Source organism: Aspergillus aculeatinus (genome assembly GCF_003184765.1).
Source record: "Aspergillus aculeatinus CBS 121060 unplaced genomic scaffold BO66scaffold_46, whole genome shotgun sequence".
NCBI classification, from domain to species: domain Eukaryota; kingdom Fungi; phylum Ascomycota; class Eurotiomycetes; order Eurotiales; family Aspergillaceae; genus Aspergillus; species Aspergillus aculeatinus.
In genome coordinates, this window is record NW_020291515.1 from 62,821 (window position 1) to 78,807 (window position 15,987).

At 52.3% G+C, this 15,987-nt stretch overlaps 5 protein-coding genes across 5 annotated transcripts; 2 read left to right on the top strand and 3 right to left on the bottom strand.

Moving 5' to 3' along the window:
• Nucleotides 1–1,398: 1,398 nt before the first annotated feature.
• BO66DRAFT_458640 (uncharacterized protein) lies at nucleotides 1,399–3,744 on the top strand (the record flags this gene model as incomplete). The annotated part of the gene is made up of 3 exons (XM_025652223.1): nucleotides 1,399–2,047; nucleotides 2,449–2,571; nucleotides 2,652–3,744. The coding sequence occupies 3 exons, from the start codon at nucleotides 1,399–1,401 to the stop codon at nucleotides 3,533–3,535; spliced, it is 1,656 nt and encodes a 551-aa protein (XP_025500724.1). The 3' UTR covers nucleotides 3,536–3,744.
• On the bottom strand, nucleotides 3,679–6,526 carry BO66DRAFT_163762 (Zn(II)2Cys6 transcription factor domain-containing protein). The gene is made up of 5 exons (XM_025642242.1): nucleotides 5,641–6,526; nucleotides 4,944–5,567; nucleotides 4,570–4,887; nucleotides 3,790–4,428; nucleotides 3,679–3,737 (listed from the first exon to the last, which is right to left on the bottom strand). Exons 1-4 carry the CDS (start codon nucleotides 6,383–6,385, stop codon nucleotides 3,875–3,877), a joined length of 2,241 nt encoding a protein of 746 aa, XP_025500725.1. The 5' UTR covers nucleotides 6,386–6,526; the 3' UTR covers nucleotides 3,679–3,737; nucleotides 3,790–3,874.
• A 181-nt stretch (nucleotides 6,527–6,707) lies between these two features.
• Nucleotides 6,708–7,852, bottom strand: BO66DRAFT_394179 (alpha/beta hydrolase). Its single transcript, XM_025647937.1, has one exon. The coding sequence runs from the start codon at nucleotides 7,644–7,646 to the stop codon at nucleotides 7,182–7,184; it is 465 nt and encodes a 154-aa protein (XP_025500726.1). The 5' UTR covers nucleotides 7,647–7,852; the 3' UTR covers nucleotides 6,708–7,181.
• A 625-nt stretch (nucleotides 7,853–8,477) lies between these two features.
• On the top strand, nucleotides 8,478–11,943 carry BO66DRAFT_394180 (cleavage polyadenylation factor subunit CFT2). Its single transcript, XM_025647938.1, has 2 exons — nucleotides 8,478–8,838; nucleotides 8,921–11,943. The coding sequence occupies exons 1-2, from the start codon at nucleotides 8,690–8,692 to the stop codon at nucleotides 11,856–11,858; spliced, it is 3,087 nt and encodes a 1,028-aa protein (XP_025500727.1). The 5' UTR covers nucleotides 8,478–8,689; the 3' UTR covers nucleotides 11,859–11,943.
• A 2,599-nt stretch (nucleotides 11,944–14,542) lies between these two features.
• Nucleotides 14,543–15,381, bottom strand: BO66DRAFT_163805 (uncharacterized protein). The gene has a single exon (XM_025642243.1). It carries the CDS (start codon nucleotides 15,057–15,059, stop codon nucleotides 14,604–14,606), a length of 456 nt encoding a protein of 151 aa, XP_025500728.1. The 5' UTR covers nucleotides 15,060–15,381; the 3' UTR covers nucleotides 14,543–14,603.
• Between the last annotated feature and the right edge of the window lie 606 nt (nucleotides 15,382–15,987).

A 15,987-nucleotide genomic window follows, 5' to 3' on the forward strand; every position in this document is an offset into this window, starting at 1 on the left:
CCTAACTTCCCTTTCCAACTACCTTTCACAGCCCCTCAAGACATGAAGGACCCCTCTCTCACTCGGACATGAGCAGCTTACATCAATGCAATAGGGTGAAAGTACTCAACAAGAAAGAACTTCCTTCCAGCTTTGCACTCGTTGAAGCAAGCAAACAAGCAAGCAAAGAGAGTCAAACCGACTTATGATGAACCTACATTCCAGACGCCGCAGTATCAACGGCGCACTGGGACAGCAGTGGGTGATCCACGAAACACCCAATTGTGCGATGAGGAATCCTCCGAAGAATGCTGTCCCTCCACCTTCTTTGTTGATCTTCCCCGTTTCCCCCGACCGGATCCTCCGCAGGCGAACGACGAGCACCCGACCAGGCCAGAATAACTACGCTCAAGAGAAGGATTCGTGTGGTATAACCCTTATAGGGCAAGAATTCCACGTATACAAGACCATACCAAGCACAGACCTGATCTCGAGAGAAAAGACCGTGATCAGGGTTACTGGGCAAGGAAGTAGCATGCTACGAGAAGGTCAAGGAAGGATTCCTTGACGTTATCAACCTTTTATTTCCTCGCGTGTTTCCCCCGCCCCCTCGATATTGAGGAGCAATTTATTGAAAGTGCCTCTGGGACTTGTCCGTCTCTCAACTCTAGCTCCAGGAAGGATTACGCGTGTTCAATCCCGGGACTAGAATCTGTTTCTCCAGCTGGTGCTGTCATCAAGGGACTGGGTATGCATTGGGTTCTGATCAAAGCTTTGCGGCCTCCTGTATTGTGTTTTCACACACGTGCTGCCCACACTGACAACTGACATGGGAGAAGAACTGGGGTGAGTATCTGGGGCTCGATCAAGCTGTTATACTCCCTATGAGACAGTATGTTCCTGACTGACATGAGAAAGCAGATCAAGCTAGCTTTGTGTTTATCCCACTTCGAAGCAAAGTCAACATTGCTCCAGTTGGTACGCGGAGGCATTGACCCGCGCAATCAACAAAGAAACCTCAGAGTTTAGTGCATTGCACTCATTCTGCTTCCAACCTTGGATATATCAACCGCCGGGAAGTGAAAGACTCCCGAGAACGTTCTTTGTTCCAGTCAACCACACTTCCTGCTACCGAGAGTAAACTCACGCTCGCGCTCGCGCTCGCCAGCAGAAAAAGGAGCTCATTCAAACGATACATAAGGTATTTTCCTAACTTCAAAGCTGAATTTCCACTTGGAATATCCTCCCACTCTGTTATTTGGACTCAATTGATGAGTCTCACAGCTACCATCTGTTGTACACATCTTCATCTTATTGTCTGAGGAGATAGATATTAGATGTGAGTATGAAATCGATTGCTCGCGCTTGACTCAACCTCATCTATTCTGGCTTCTCGTCCTGACTCATTATAGAGCCACCATGGCGGCCAGACTGCCAGAACAGACGACGGGAGAATTGCCTCCTGAAAGTCCTCTATGGACGTATGATATAGCAAATGGCAAGGCTCTCAACGCAGGGCTCCCGAAACTGCCCGGATTGAACGTTGAGATTTTTTTCGGCGAAAAAAATAATCGTCCGCGGTGGTTGATAGTACCTGCACCATGGACGGTACTTCCTAAGGAAACTACCCCTGGTGGAACAGGCCTAGAGGAGAAACGTGCTGACCCGAAGAACCCCAAATTCAATGGCGAGGAAATCTTTTGTTGGGAATTCGATCCTCCTTCCGAGCAGAAAGGCGACCGAGCGCTCTATAGACATGCCTATGACGCGCTCCGAGAGGCCCTCCGCAATCCTAAGTTTAGGGAAGAAGCGAGAGATTATATCCAACAGCGATTTTCAGACCTCATGCAGAATAGGGAGGACGTGCTCCCACGACTTCCTATGCCCCCCGATGGTCGACCGTCCCTGAAGCGACAGGAAGCCATTCCAGATGCTGCCAGCCCGCAGTACAGTTGGTTCGATCGCCCGATGCTAGTCTCGAAGCCTGGGTCAGCTATATCAGCCGGCAATCCCTTCCCAGGGATAGCACCTCCAGCCCCGACTTTTGAAGCAACCTCTCCCTCATATGGTGAGTACAAATGGATATGGTTCGTTGTCATCATCTTGCTCCTAGCAATGTTCCTTTGTCTATTCCTGTATGCGTTCAAGATTCTAAGATAAGAAGTGTTTATGTGTATTTGAGGATACTTTCAACTTTGACCAGCGGCAAATCACCCCTTCCTCTCAACCTTAGCTTAGGTATGGACAAAGGATCCAACCCAAGCTCAAATGTGGCCAATATTTCCCTGGTAGTCTAAGATTCTTGGTTGTCCGATGAGTTTCTTTGCCAGGATTAGCACCGAAAGATTTGCGCCGTCTCTGCTCACATTCTTCATGATACATCCCTTGCATCCTTGCATTCCTGTTCCCCATATTTGCTTGCGTGCTATATACCTCGCAAGATGCTGATTGCTCCGTGTATACACTCAGAGTACGATGACGATGATCCCGGAGAAGCCGCTAATCCCGCTCCAATACCAGGCCCCTCAGATGGGGATACTGAAACTCACGCCGAGGTGGCTGACGAGGGCGGCTTGTATACAACACAACCATGTAAGGGCAAAACACGGCAACAGTTCTTTGTATCAGCTTTGAAATCCATCTGACTAACCAATCCACCGGCAAACTTTTAGCTGCCCTGTTGAGCAACCAAGAAAACATCCCCAAATCCAAGCTACCAGGCCCGATACCCACCACCCAGACCGGCCAGCAAGTCCCAAAGGAAGCAGCAGCAGCACCACCACCACCACCACCACCACCACGCAAGCTACCGGACCCACTACCCACCAATCAAGCCGGGCAGCAAGCTTCAAAGCAAGCACCACCACCACCACCACAAGGACCAAATCCGATCCCCACCAACCAAGACAAGCAGCAAGTATCCAACCCACCACCAGCCCCGGAGCAGGAGGGGGAGGAGGAGGAGGAACTTGAGGAAGAAACAAGAAGATCGATATCCAGCGATGACACCAGTGTCATTGACACGGAAACATCGCCATGGCACAACCCCGAGTACACGGATCAGCTGGTCCAGGAAGCGGCCGACAAGCTCCTGAAGAATGCCGAGGCGTACTGGCCGCCAGAGCGGATCCATCGCCGGATGAGGATGTGGTCCGGCGTCGAGATCCACGATCGCACCACGATCGGCCTCGAGGGTCAGATCGACCAGCTGCCGCCGTTCCCGGGCAAGTTCGACCCCGCGGCGGATGCGGTGGGGACGCTCAAGAGGAAGCGCGGCAGGGCGCCGAAAGCTGCTGCTGCTGCCGCGGCCGGGGCGGCGGCGGATAGTTCGAAGCAGGCGGCTCCTGGAGATGGAGATGGGAATGGGGATGGGGATGGGGGCGGGGACGGGGATGGCGATGGCGATCAGGCCCCGCAAGCTGCTGCGAAGGGGGCTCCGAAGCGCGATGCTTTCTACATTAATACGAGGACTCACGGAAGTTTTCCGCAGACGGCGCGGAGGGGTCGCAGGAGTAAGAGGATTAGTCGTATGAACAAGAAAAAGAAGAAGAAGTAGGGCTTGGGGAAGTTTGATGCGGAGATTCAAGATGGTCGTAACCTGCTGAAGGACGAAAGGTGGTGTGGGTTGCTGATATGTTGCAAATATCTCTTATCTCTTGTGTGTATCTATACTTGGTTCGCTTGCTATCCTTGGATTTAACAGTTGTACATAACCTTCTCGTTATGGCTCTGTAGGCATCAGAATAGGAAGTCGTGCACTATATATGTAAGTTATTGGGAGCAAACTGGTAATCGATCTGTTGAACTCACAGTAAGTGGCGAATGGGGATTTCTGATGCTGTACACTTCTATTTGCAGGAGCTAGTATACAACCATGACATCGGGTGTCAACTTCCTAAAACTCGCAGCTCCAACACTCAGACACCACATCCCCATACCTCCGCAATAGATCCTCCAGTACCGGCGCTACTGCCTGCGATCCGCCGATGGTCACCTCTAACGACAAGAGCCCTTTGACAAGAACATCGACCCGCTCCTGCCAGACGCTATCATCGTCTTCATCATCGTCACCACCACCACCAATGATACCGGCTTGATAGGCTGACCCTGACCCCGAACCTCCGAGCCAAAGCTCAATGCTGGTCTCGATCGCCAGACGCAAGGCCGTGACCATAAGCGTCGGGGTGATATGATACGCGGTGAGGGGGAGATCCGCGCTCAATCCGTTTTGCAGGTTGAAGGTGTCGTGTGTGACCGGGTGGGTGAGAGAGCATCCTATCGCTTGGGCGATGGAGATTACGGCGGTCTCTTGGAGAGTGCGGATCTGTGATTCGGTGACGAGGAGTAGTGAGGAAGGGGAGTCGTGGTTGAGGGAGGGGTGGTGGAGGATGGAGGTTAGGGTTTGGGCGAAAATCAGGGTTCCGAGGTCCCAGAAGGTTAGGACGGACACTGATAAGAGAAAAGGGGCAGGTTAGTTGGGTCGGTTGTTTGGTGGGGCGAAGGTTCAGGGTAGATAGAGCGCAGGGGCTGCGGTGTGTGGGTAGCTGGGGTAGATGGGACTGTTTGGTAGTTCAATGCGTGGTGACATACATGCGTAGATCTTGGACTCGGTGGAGAGTTGGGCGTAGCTCTCCATGCAATGCGCCATGAATGGGCGGAGGGTGTGGTTGTAGTCGCCTACTGCGGTCATGGTCGACGCTATGATCTCCCATGATGTGGGAGGAAGTGCGTGTTTGTTGTTAGTGGTGCCGTTGGGTGGGATGAGATCCTTGACTTTGATCATCATTCGCCAGATGGAAAAGGCTCTTGCTACAGCAGTGCGATAGATCCGTGGGATACTAGCATCGAGATCGCTGGGGTAGATATGGCTGGTTGACGGCGGTAGTGTCGAATTATTCTCCAGGGATACTGTAATCGATTCAGACGAGTTGAGAAGATATTGTGTATGAATGGCTGAAGCTAACCTTTCCTGTGACCAAGCAGCTCAGGGAGCTTGCACTGATGATCTGTGAAAAGAGCGGCCCCAATGTCCCGGATATAACCTCCCCAGCGGATGATGTCTAGACTCGAATGTAATAAGGTCCCGTAAAGTGATGTGGGCCCCAGTTGACGGCAATACTTCCGGACGAGATCATCCAGACGGGACAGCTTCTGCAGCCCGGTGTCGAGAAATTCGTGCACCCTGACAGTCGTTCCGTCTGGCCTGTCGTATGCGTGGGAAGGAATGACGATACCATCGAAGAGAAGAATGGCACACACCACCCGAAATGACGGGACTAGCAAACTGCCTTGGATAAGTGACCGTGCCTGTATCCAGGAGTCATGGAAAGTGTCAATGAGAGCATCACGGCCTGCGTGCTGTCCTGCAGGTGACCACCCCTCCGATGTGGGCAGCCACTGAAGGGAAAACACTCGAAGCACTGCTTTCAGAACCGTGTCTGACTGTTTCCGAGCTGCGATGCTTATTTTGTTGCCGTAGAGGTGACTAAAATGATCTAGGAAACGCACAGCGCCCAGCATAGTCATTCTAGGGTGTCGAATACCCTGAGTCGCTGACAGTTGAGAGGATAGGTGCTTGTTGGCGCCCCCTAGAGCTTGTCATGAGTCTTGATAGGTTCTGAGATGGTTTCGATCCATATTTAGACTGAGGGCACAGCTTACCAAGTTCTGCCTGCTCGGAGAATCTACTTTCGAGATAATAGGGATGACCCGATGCAGAAAGGTTGCACTCATAATCTATAAACCTTGACGCAGAATCCCTTACGATGGTATTGTAGATCGAAGCAAGACACTCGTCGAGCACCGTCGCTTCCAGTTTTGAATTCAACAGGCGTATCGGGCTATTCCTACTCCTGCCCACGAGCATTGACTGGGGGTTGGTTGACAGAGACTGATGTTCTGCCCGTGAAGCTGCCGACGGAGAAGGTAAAGATGGCTCACCAAGCGCTTCTGTTGCCCTTGAAGAGTCCAGTGATGAGGCTGAGAACGGGTCGTATATAGCGGTGCTGGTGCTCCGAGACAGCTCAATATCGAAATTGAGCCACGATGTGAAGTCTTCATCGCTAGTGCCAATATTGACTTCGCAACCATCTCCCAGGCAATTGATCAGTGTCTCATCCCTTTGATTGAGAACCTGCGACTGGTTAAGGTGCAGTAGCTGTGCGCCAACACCTGCTGGTTCTTTGCGCTTCCTCGGCCTTGAAGAGACAGACTTGATAAAGTCAAAGGTGCAGTGATGGTTCAATCGCTTGCAGTTGGTACATATAGCAGCGGGTTCGTCATCAGTCAGGGACAGTATGACACATCGCCGCTTCGAGCGACGGCATGGATCACAGCTTGTGTTCTGGCGACGCCGAGCAGTGGGAAATGACGGTTTCACCACCCTCGAAACTTGCATGTGGGACATTCGGACCAGAATCTCCAAGGAGAAGCAGGGATATTCATGAGCTCATTGTTGAGTATAGATAGAAGTTCACTGACACTAGTAGGAAGAAATGATTATAAGCAATGTTAGGATTCAAGTTTGGAGCTGGACCTGCATCATAGCTATAGATCCAGAAGGCAAGCGACTGACTGCCCTTTCGGGTAAAACCGGCGGCGATTTCTTGCCTCGCTGACTCACTGTGAAGTCAGCTGACTCTGTCGCTTGGTGACCAATAAGAGCCTATATCAGCAACTATCTCAATGTGCATCAGTATCGATGTTACGAGGCTATCATCACATTTCAGATCCACGAGTATGGGTAGCTCAATGACCAATAACATTTCCTATTATACAGGCAGAAACCATCGCAGAAACAGCTTAGATATCCTCCCCAGCAGCCCTGCGGACGCAATCCACGATGAACTGTGGGTTGCTCAAGAACGGGGAGTGTCCTTCTTGACACCGTTCAACCTGCAGCGCTCCCTCACTTTGAGCGATCATCCGCTCTTGCACAGAAAGCGGCAAAGCCCTATCATTCTCGCAGACAATATACGTACTGGGAATTTCGCGATAGGCCGTGTAAGTCACTGGCACGGACAGCGGGCCGACGGGGTACGAGCCTAGCAGATCAAGCGCTTCCTCCACGTCGGCAGGATCGCATCGATTATAGAAGACCTCGCGCGCTGCTTCCCTGTCCACGATCATCGCTCCATCCTATATTATTAGAAGATATGGTCAGCCAAGCGGGCCATTTTGCGACGACAGAACGAGAACAACAATCACACCTCAGTGAAGCGCATCCCACCATGCTTCGCTACATACTCCTGCCGCTGCCGTTCGAGCTCCTCTTCTTCCGGCGTCTGAGGTTTGATTTGCCCGACGTGGTTCTGGCCTTCTGGCAGTGCCATGGCAGCCATATACATCAACTGGAGAACACCACCTTTGAGGCCTGCGCTTTCGCGGGTGCTCTTGCCCAAGCCCTTGACTGCTTCTGACATGGGGATTCCGCCAAAAGAATGAGCCACGGTGATCACGTCCCGGCCTGCGTCAAGGTAGCCCAGGATGACCTTGCGGATGGCCTCTGCATCGGTGGCCCAGCTGCTGAGGGGAGGGCTGGAGTCCACGGAGGGCAGTGTCACACCTACTGCCTGGTAATTGAATTTCGCCAGCCCGTCGACTAGACGCCGATAGTGCTGCGGCCGATGCCAGGAGCCTGGGACAATGACAATAGCTGGTCTGATCATATCGCTGATGTCGGTGCAGGAGGATGATAAATGAAGCAGGAAGTGCCAGTATATTTGCGAGGGAATGGGGTGATTGGGGAAGATTGCAGAGACACTAGATCATTCTGCAGTGGTTTGATAGAGTCTGAGCCATGAAGACGGGAGGTAGGAACCATGAATTTATACTGCATGAAGAGTTTGACGTGAGAGATCTGCACGATTCTCGGAGCCGCAACAGCAGATACAATATAATGTCCGAGGGGTGTACAATATAGTCCTGTACAGTCCTGAGAAATCCTCCCCGCATTAGTTCCCATCGGCTCCGAACTTCTATAACCAAAATATCGGATCCGCAGACCGAATCGAATATCGGTTCCGACGCGAAGTGCCTTTTAACGAATCAGAAACTGAGACTTCTATTGATGAGATTTCTGCTGTTAGGCTAGCCACTGTCTTCAAAGTTATTTATGATGTTCCAGTTCCATGTTCTTTCATCCACTTATAATGACAGCCTGAGCAGTTGCCTTATACAGTGTATAGATGTGAAGTTGCGGGGAATAGAGGTTCCGTGTTTCATGGTCTGGATCGGGATCGGTGTATTAGTTCAAGTAAGAAAAGGCGCGCTCCAATGCTATTGAAACTCGAGTACATCGCCAATGCTCAAGCGACAAGATTTGGAGTCATAATTCGTCCTCCTCTAGTACTGAAGCCAGTTGGCTGGAAAGAGGGTCGATGCCGCGGACAAAGAAAGAACCTTGAAGAGTAAAGCGGCCAATGCAAACAAGACAAACCGCGACCCGCGATGGCTTCATCGCCCGGCGCTCAATGAAAGCGACAACATCCGACCGACTGGCACCAGGTCCAAAATCCTGCGCCAGGTGTGTCTAATCCAGCGGACCTGTCTGAACGTGCAATTAACTCGCTATAACTAGACTGTCTCTCCCATTAACCTCTCGTATCGATGACTTGATTGGAGCATCTTGCCGTCCTCGCGACACTACTATCTCACTTATACAGCCGAAGCTCTCCCCAAGGAGCGCGTGACGAAATTCGGTCCGGTCAGGATGTTCACCTTCACTCCTTTGCTCGGTGCTCAGTCATCCGCATCGAAGGCATCGCAGTCGATATTGCAGCTTGAGGGAGGGATAAAAATCCTTGTGGATGTCGGTTGGGATGACACCTTCGATCCCCTTGACCTGCAGGAGCTGGAAAAGTGAGCCATGCTTGTTCCTTGAGATATTCTGAGCTCTCTGATGAAAACAATCCTCTCTAATCATTCATATTTTACACAACAGACACGTTCCTACAATATCGTTGATCCTCCTAACTCACGCGACCCCTGCCCACATCGGTGCCTTTGCCCACTGCTGCAAGACCTTCCCTTCGTTCACTAAGATCCCTGTCTACGCCACGAGTCCCGTCATTGCCCTCGGTCGCACACTTCTTCAAGATCTATATGCATCCTCGCCTCTGGCTGCGACATTCCTACCCGAATCCCCGATCTCGGAATCTGGAGCATCCACTTCCGCCGCGTCGGCCGCAGCATCCGTCGTCGAAGGCGACGAAAGCCCCGAGGCTGCACATGCAGGTCGCATCTTGCTCCAAGCCCCCACCGCCGAAGACATCGCGCGCTACTTCTCGCTGATTCATCCATTGAAATACTCGCAACCTCACCAACCGCTCCGTTCCCCTTGGTCCCCGCCTCTGGACAGCCTGACCTTGACTGCTTACAATGCTGGACACACCGTGGGTGGGACGATATGGCATATCCAGCATGGAATGGAATCTATCGTCTACGCGGTCGACTGGAACCAGGCCCGCGAGAGTGTCGTGGCGGGAGCGGCGTGGTTCGGCGGCTCGGGTGCAAGCGGGACGGAGGTCATCGAGCAGCTGCGCAAGCCAACAGCGCTCGTGTGTAGTACCCGCGGAGGCGAGAAGTTTGCTCTCCCTGGCGGACGGAAGAAGCGCGACGACCTGCTCCTTGACATGATTCGGAGCACGGTTGCCAAGGGCGGCACGGTCTTGATCCCGACGGATACTAGTGCTCGTGTTCTGGAGCTGGTCTATGCGCTGGAGCACGCCTGGCGCGATGCAGCGGGCACTGGTCAGGGCGACGATGTGCTGCGAAAGGCAGGATTGTACATGGCGGGCAAGAAGGCCAACACAACCATGAGACTTGCGAGGAGCATGCTGGAATGGATGGATGAGAACATAGTGCGCGAGTTTGAAGCTGCGGAAGGAGTTGATGCGACAACGGGCCAGGCGCAGTCGAACAACGACGGTCCGCGGTCCGGAGGACAAAACAAGACCGAGGGCAGAGGGGTGGGACCGTTCACATTCAAGCACCTCAAGATCATCGAAAAGAGGAAGCGACTCGAGAAGATCCTCACCGACCAGACACCAAAGGTAATTCTGGCCTCTGATACGTCGCTGGATTGGGGATTCGCAAAGGAGTCGCTTCGCCTGGTAGCCGACGGCGCCAACAACCTGCTGCTTCTTACTGAGCCTCTACACAAGGAGAAAGTTTCCAGTAATCATCGGGAGAACCGTCACAGGAAGACTCTTGGCGGCATGATCTGGGAATGGTACGAAGAAAGGAAGGATGGAGTTGCACTTGAGAAGGCCGCGGACGGCGAGATGCTGGAGCAGGTGCACAGTGGTGGAAGAGAGCTCTCATGGTCCGAGGTGCGCCGTGCGCCTCTCGACGCTGGTGAGCAAATGCTTTACCAACAGTACCTCGCTACAAAAAGAGAGCTGGAAGATACCACTCAAACAGGAGGGCAGGAGAACGCCGACCCTGCCGCAGACGTACTTGACGACCAATCTAGTTCGTCATCAGAAGACTCGGAGACCGAGCAGCAGGGAAGGGTATTGACCCTGTCCACAACCTTAGCTCATGGTAACCGCAGTAAGCTGGGGCTCAGGGATGAAGATCTTGGTGTCAACATCCTCTTACGACGGAAGAACGTCTATGACTACGACGTCCGAGGCAAAAAGGGCCGCGAGCGGATGTTCCCCTACGTGGCTCCTCGGAAGCGGGGTGATGAGTATGGTGAATTCATCAGACCCGAGGAATATCTTCGGGCGGAGGAGCGCGAGGAAGCTGATATGCAGCAACGTCGGACCGACTCCCAGATGAGATTAGGACAAAAGCGACGATGGGACGAAAGCGGACCGAATGGACGCCGTTTGTCTAGCAGTGGTGGCAAGCGCCACCAAGGACAAGGCGAGGCCTCGAAGAAGGATATCAGCACAGCGGATGAGCTGAGCGTTATGGAAGACGGCGAGGCCGCTGATGCAGCTGCCTCTTCTGACGATGAGCCGGAAGGTCAGGCATTTGAAGGGCCGGCCAAGGTCGTCTTCGAGAAGGCGAGCCTGACCATCAAAGCGCGCCTCGCGTTTGTGGACTTCACCGGTCTGCATGACAAGCGCAGCTTAGAGATGCTCATTCCACTGATTCAACCTCGCAAGCTGATCCTGGTCGGAGGCATGAAACAGGAGACGACGGCCCTGGCCGACGAATGCCAGAAGCTCCTTGCAGCTAAGGTCGACGCCGACGTCCCCGCATCCGCGGATTCGGCAGTGATTTTCACTCCGGTCAACGGAGAGACGGTCGACGCCAGTGTTGACACGAACGCTTGGATGGTCAAGCTGAGCAACCACCTGTTCCGACGGTTGAAGTGGCAGCATGTACGCAGCCTGGGTGTGGTCACCTTGACGGGACAGCTTCGGGGCCCTGAGTCTCAGCCTCAGCCCGCAACAGCAGAACAGGATCAGGAGGGCCCGCACAAGAAGCAGAAGGTGTTGCCGCAGGAGGAGACGAATCCTGCCACGGATTCTGAAGCCGAGTCGACAAAGCAGCAGCAGCAGCAGCAGCCACCGCCACCGCCGCCGCCGACCGACAAATCCGATATTTACCCCTTGCTTGATGTTCTGCCGGCCAACATGGCGGCGGGAACGCGATCCATGACCCGGCCTCTCCACGTGGGCGACCTCCGTTTGGCGGATTTACGAAAGCTCATGCAGGGGGCCGGGCACACTGCGGAGTTCAGGGGGGAGGGAACGCTGTTGATCGATGGGATGGTGGCCGTGCGCAAGTCGGCGACGGGCCGGATTGAAATCGAGGCATCGGCGCAGTCAGCAGCGATGGTCCCCGGGCGTAAAGGGGCGGGTAGTTTCCTGGCGGTGAAGCAGAAGATCTATGAGGGACTGGCAGTGGTCTCGGGGAGTTGATTGATATTTCCGGTCGGGATGCGAATCTGTACAATTTTGTGGATGTGTGTGTGTATCTGTGCAAGACGAGCTTTGATCTAATCTATCATGAGATTTGGGGAGTGCTCGGACATCTCCGTGTAGCTAATGCATGCATGTCGTCTAAGCAATATGCATGATTGCTTGTTCTTACGGTACTTCAATATAGGTCTTTTTGAGTACAACTACGCAATGACTATATCCCTAAGTACTGGTACTTAAATCCCAAGTCTTAGAAGTTGCGAGACAGATGACTACCAACACCTGCTACTATTCATCCCGATCCAGCCCAGCCGCCTTACAAGTCTTCATTCCCCTCACCACCCTTCTTGTATAGGATAATCCGTAACCAAACCCGCAACCCAACCCTCTCTCTCCCCGCTCCTTGACAGCCTATGACCTGTAACCTGTAATCTGCATTTGCAACCCACAGCCAATATGACTCGTATAGCAAACTCACTCCCAATCAATAGCACACGTCACATCGTCCACCACAACCACAACCAAGCCACAGCCACAGCAGCGACGATTGCCATGCATTATCGAACTACGGAGTAACTGTTTCAATAACCCCTCCTCACGACGGAGTAGATCGTATACACCACACCCATCCAATTCCAAAATAACCCGACATGTACAGACAGTAGTCACTTGGTAGGATCTATTTCCAGGTGCCGCCATTTACACCGCCCCTCTCGGGGTTTCCCCCCTTTCCCCTTTCTATGAATACAAAGCAAGCCAAGTGCACAGCTCTCCCTTCTTGTCTCTATAAATGGATACGGAGAGGCTATTGTCTCGGGGTGAGGTGTCGATCTTTGGTTGGGATTTTGAGTATTCGATGCTCTAAGTTAGTACTACCTGTGTGACCGACTACTGGTTACAACTGTTCTCGGGGAAGAAAGGTGGCTGGCTGGCTTGGGTTGCTAGATGGGAGTAGGTGATTGACTGTCAAATGCGGTGAGGTGAGGAGTGGCTGAGGCAGTTCTTTGGTGGTTGGTTTCTTTGTGTGGCTGGGTTAGTGTTTCAGGCGGTTGTTTCATCGGCGAGGGTGGGTGTGTTCGGTATCGATTTGGAGGGTTGTTCGGTGTCTTGGGGGTTAGTTACTGCATAGTATACCTGCAATATCAGTTGAATAGGGGTTGGGGTTGGAGAGTTGGATAATTGGATGGCTGAATAATATATTGGATGACTGGGGATAGGTAACTGCCGTATAAGATTTGATTCTCAATTCTGGTATACAGATGCTAGAAGGTTGTTCCATCCTCCTTCTGGGAAACAAGCTCCGACAACGGAATTTGAAGCAAACTATGGAGTACCTTAGCTACCACTACATGGTTACTTAGTCCTTAGAAACCCACGGGAAACCAAATAAGCAAGGGCGTCACGGCCGGATTCGCAAAACCCATCCATCACCCTAAGTTATACTCTTGGGTGTCCACCGGCCGGTCCCCAGCACCGCCGACATAGTTCATTCACTGAATTGTATATCATCCCTCCACAAAAGCCCCATTATCAAACACATCACATGTACACCACCACTCCGCACTTGGTCCATTAATGACAGCAACTATGAAAAGCTTAATTTCCAACGGGAACTGGAGACTGGAGACTGAAGACTGAAGTCGGGGAACTTGAAACCGCGGCAGTTTCACATGATGATATGACAGGAGCCACCTAACTACCTACAGTGCACAATCATGCGCGCGGGTATATGCATTGTCTTCCGCCGTTGAACAGAGATGAGGGACTGTACAGATCTACTCCCTGCCGACCAGACCATTGATCCGATTGAATTGGACAGAATTCAGTCTGGAGTATGGGGTAGGGAGTACAGCGCAAGGCCTTCTATTCCGGTTCCCAATCCAGTGGGGTGGGCAGGGTTTCCGAGAAGAGCCCGGATGTACTGGCGTCCTGAGTGCTCGTGTGAGGCCGCAGTGTATAGGCCGGTTAGTAATATGCACCACCAACTTCATACTAATTTCATATTCCCACTAATGGCATTCTTGGGAATCACGCCTGAATATTTCCCCATGAGTTCCAGCACTTGACTGACAAACCAGTCAGGTAATTTGCTCCACTACGACTTCCGATGGTGGTGGCCAGTCGCCATGCGTCTACTGTGTACATAAGCAGATTCAGCCGAGGATTCATCAGAAGTTGCCACACCACGGTTCTCCTGCTCTCGCTCACGAGCGAGGCCCTAGAATTTAGCCATATCCCGAACCTTGGAAAGCATGCCAACCTGACAGTGTCAGGGTTCACCGACTGAACCCTGTGATTCGTTTCTCGGAAGATGGCGGGATTGTGATGTTCACGGTGAATTGCCGGGATTGGGGAGGAGGGGTTGGAAAATCCACACTTCTACACTGTAAGCCTGTATACACTGTACACTCGAGCATGCTGAGTTACCTGAATCTGCCCAGTTTTTGCCAGCAAAACTTGATTGAGTTACAAGTCCTCGATGAACAACTATCAAGTCATCAGCTTGATTAAGATTACCGTGATAAGTTGCGGTGGTGGCTACGTCAAGAAATCAACCGCCTTGGACCAGTGACCGGCGACCAGTGACAATGCACCCAGTGCCTGACTAATCCCCAGGCCAACTATGGGGCACGAATGACAATGGACCTTGCAATAGAGTTAAGCCCCGATTCGTGGATGGCCATTGATCAATGAATCTGGGCCAGCAATAATGCGTGGCCATCGTGTGGGCGGCTGTGAGATCCACTACGCTGGTAAAGACTCACTGGCCTGTCTGTCTGTCTCTTTCTCTCCTCTTCCTCCGACAACATAACACAACACAACCACAGGACCACTATCATCACGCGAACAAAGCAAGTTGAACCCCCAAATTAGAGTATCATCGTCTCCCCGCATCACACTCCCCCCAAACAAACCAAGAACAACAAGATAGAACAACAAAAAGCCATGCTTATCTAATCCCCAAACCAGATAGTTAGGCAAAAGTGGACCTCCTTGAGTCCTCTTTCCGTCCACGGCCATCAAAGGCCCAAAGCCCAGGTTGGAACAATAATGAGGCGGGCGGGAGTGGGTGAATTGGTCGATGGACCAGATGGAGCGATGGAGGGGGGCCCAGCCCCACTTCTTCTGGATCGAATTCGACTCTCTTGACGGGACTTGGCTTTTTGGTCGAGGGTCCAGGCGCGGCGCCGCACAGTCCATTGGATTTTTTTTTTTTTTCGAGAGGGTATTTTTCGCCCCTCCTTCCTTTTTCCCTTCTGACTGTCCCTTTCATCCGCCCACTGCCGCCGGGTTAGCCCCATTGGGTTTTTGTAGAATGAGGGATATGGCGTCATCAATGGAATTACAGTACTCATATGAGTAATTGAGTTCCTTCCTTCCTTCCTTCCTTGCCAGTGTGCTCCATGGACTCCAACGAAGAAAAAAAGGAAGGAATAGGATGGGCCCGGGGGTAATGAACCCTCCCCCCCCCTCCCCGGCGGGGTCTTCCTCTGCCTCGACAGGGTAGAAGTCAGGTTTCCTTTTGATGTGTGATGATGTTCCGTATCCCGAAGTATCAATCCCCCTTAGTGGCTGTCATCAACAACAACACACCACACCACACCGCAACCTTAATTAACTCCGGCCGGGAGAGCATGTTGTCACAAGTCGTTAGGCTGGAAAGTCTGGCTGCTGTGTGACCAGTACCTGCATAGTACCTGCAGCATCTCGGAGATGCTAGCAGTCGATGTATTGATTGGCACTTAGCACTAGCACTCAGCATGGAGGAAGCGTGTACCGGAATATGTGCCGTGTGACTTGTCCGAAACTTGTTGCTGCCCCCCCCACCAATTCATTGGTTTGAATGTCGATGTGGCTTTGGCAATTTGAGGCACAGAGGGGTATATCCTGTGTCCTGTTGTTACGTGTCAGTTTTGTGGTCCAGCCACATATCATAAAGGAAATAAAAGGACAGGGACAAGGACCAGGACAAGGGGTCAAAGGACCATACAAAGGGAGAGGAGTGGGAGGGTTTTATGAGGGATTGGATTGGTTTGTTGGTTTTGGATCTGCGGATTTGTTTTTTGTCTTGTTTCTTCCTTCCATGTCAACAATTGAGTCTTGCACTGGTTTCAAGAGTCAAGGGGGA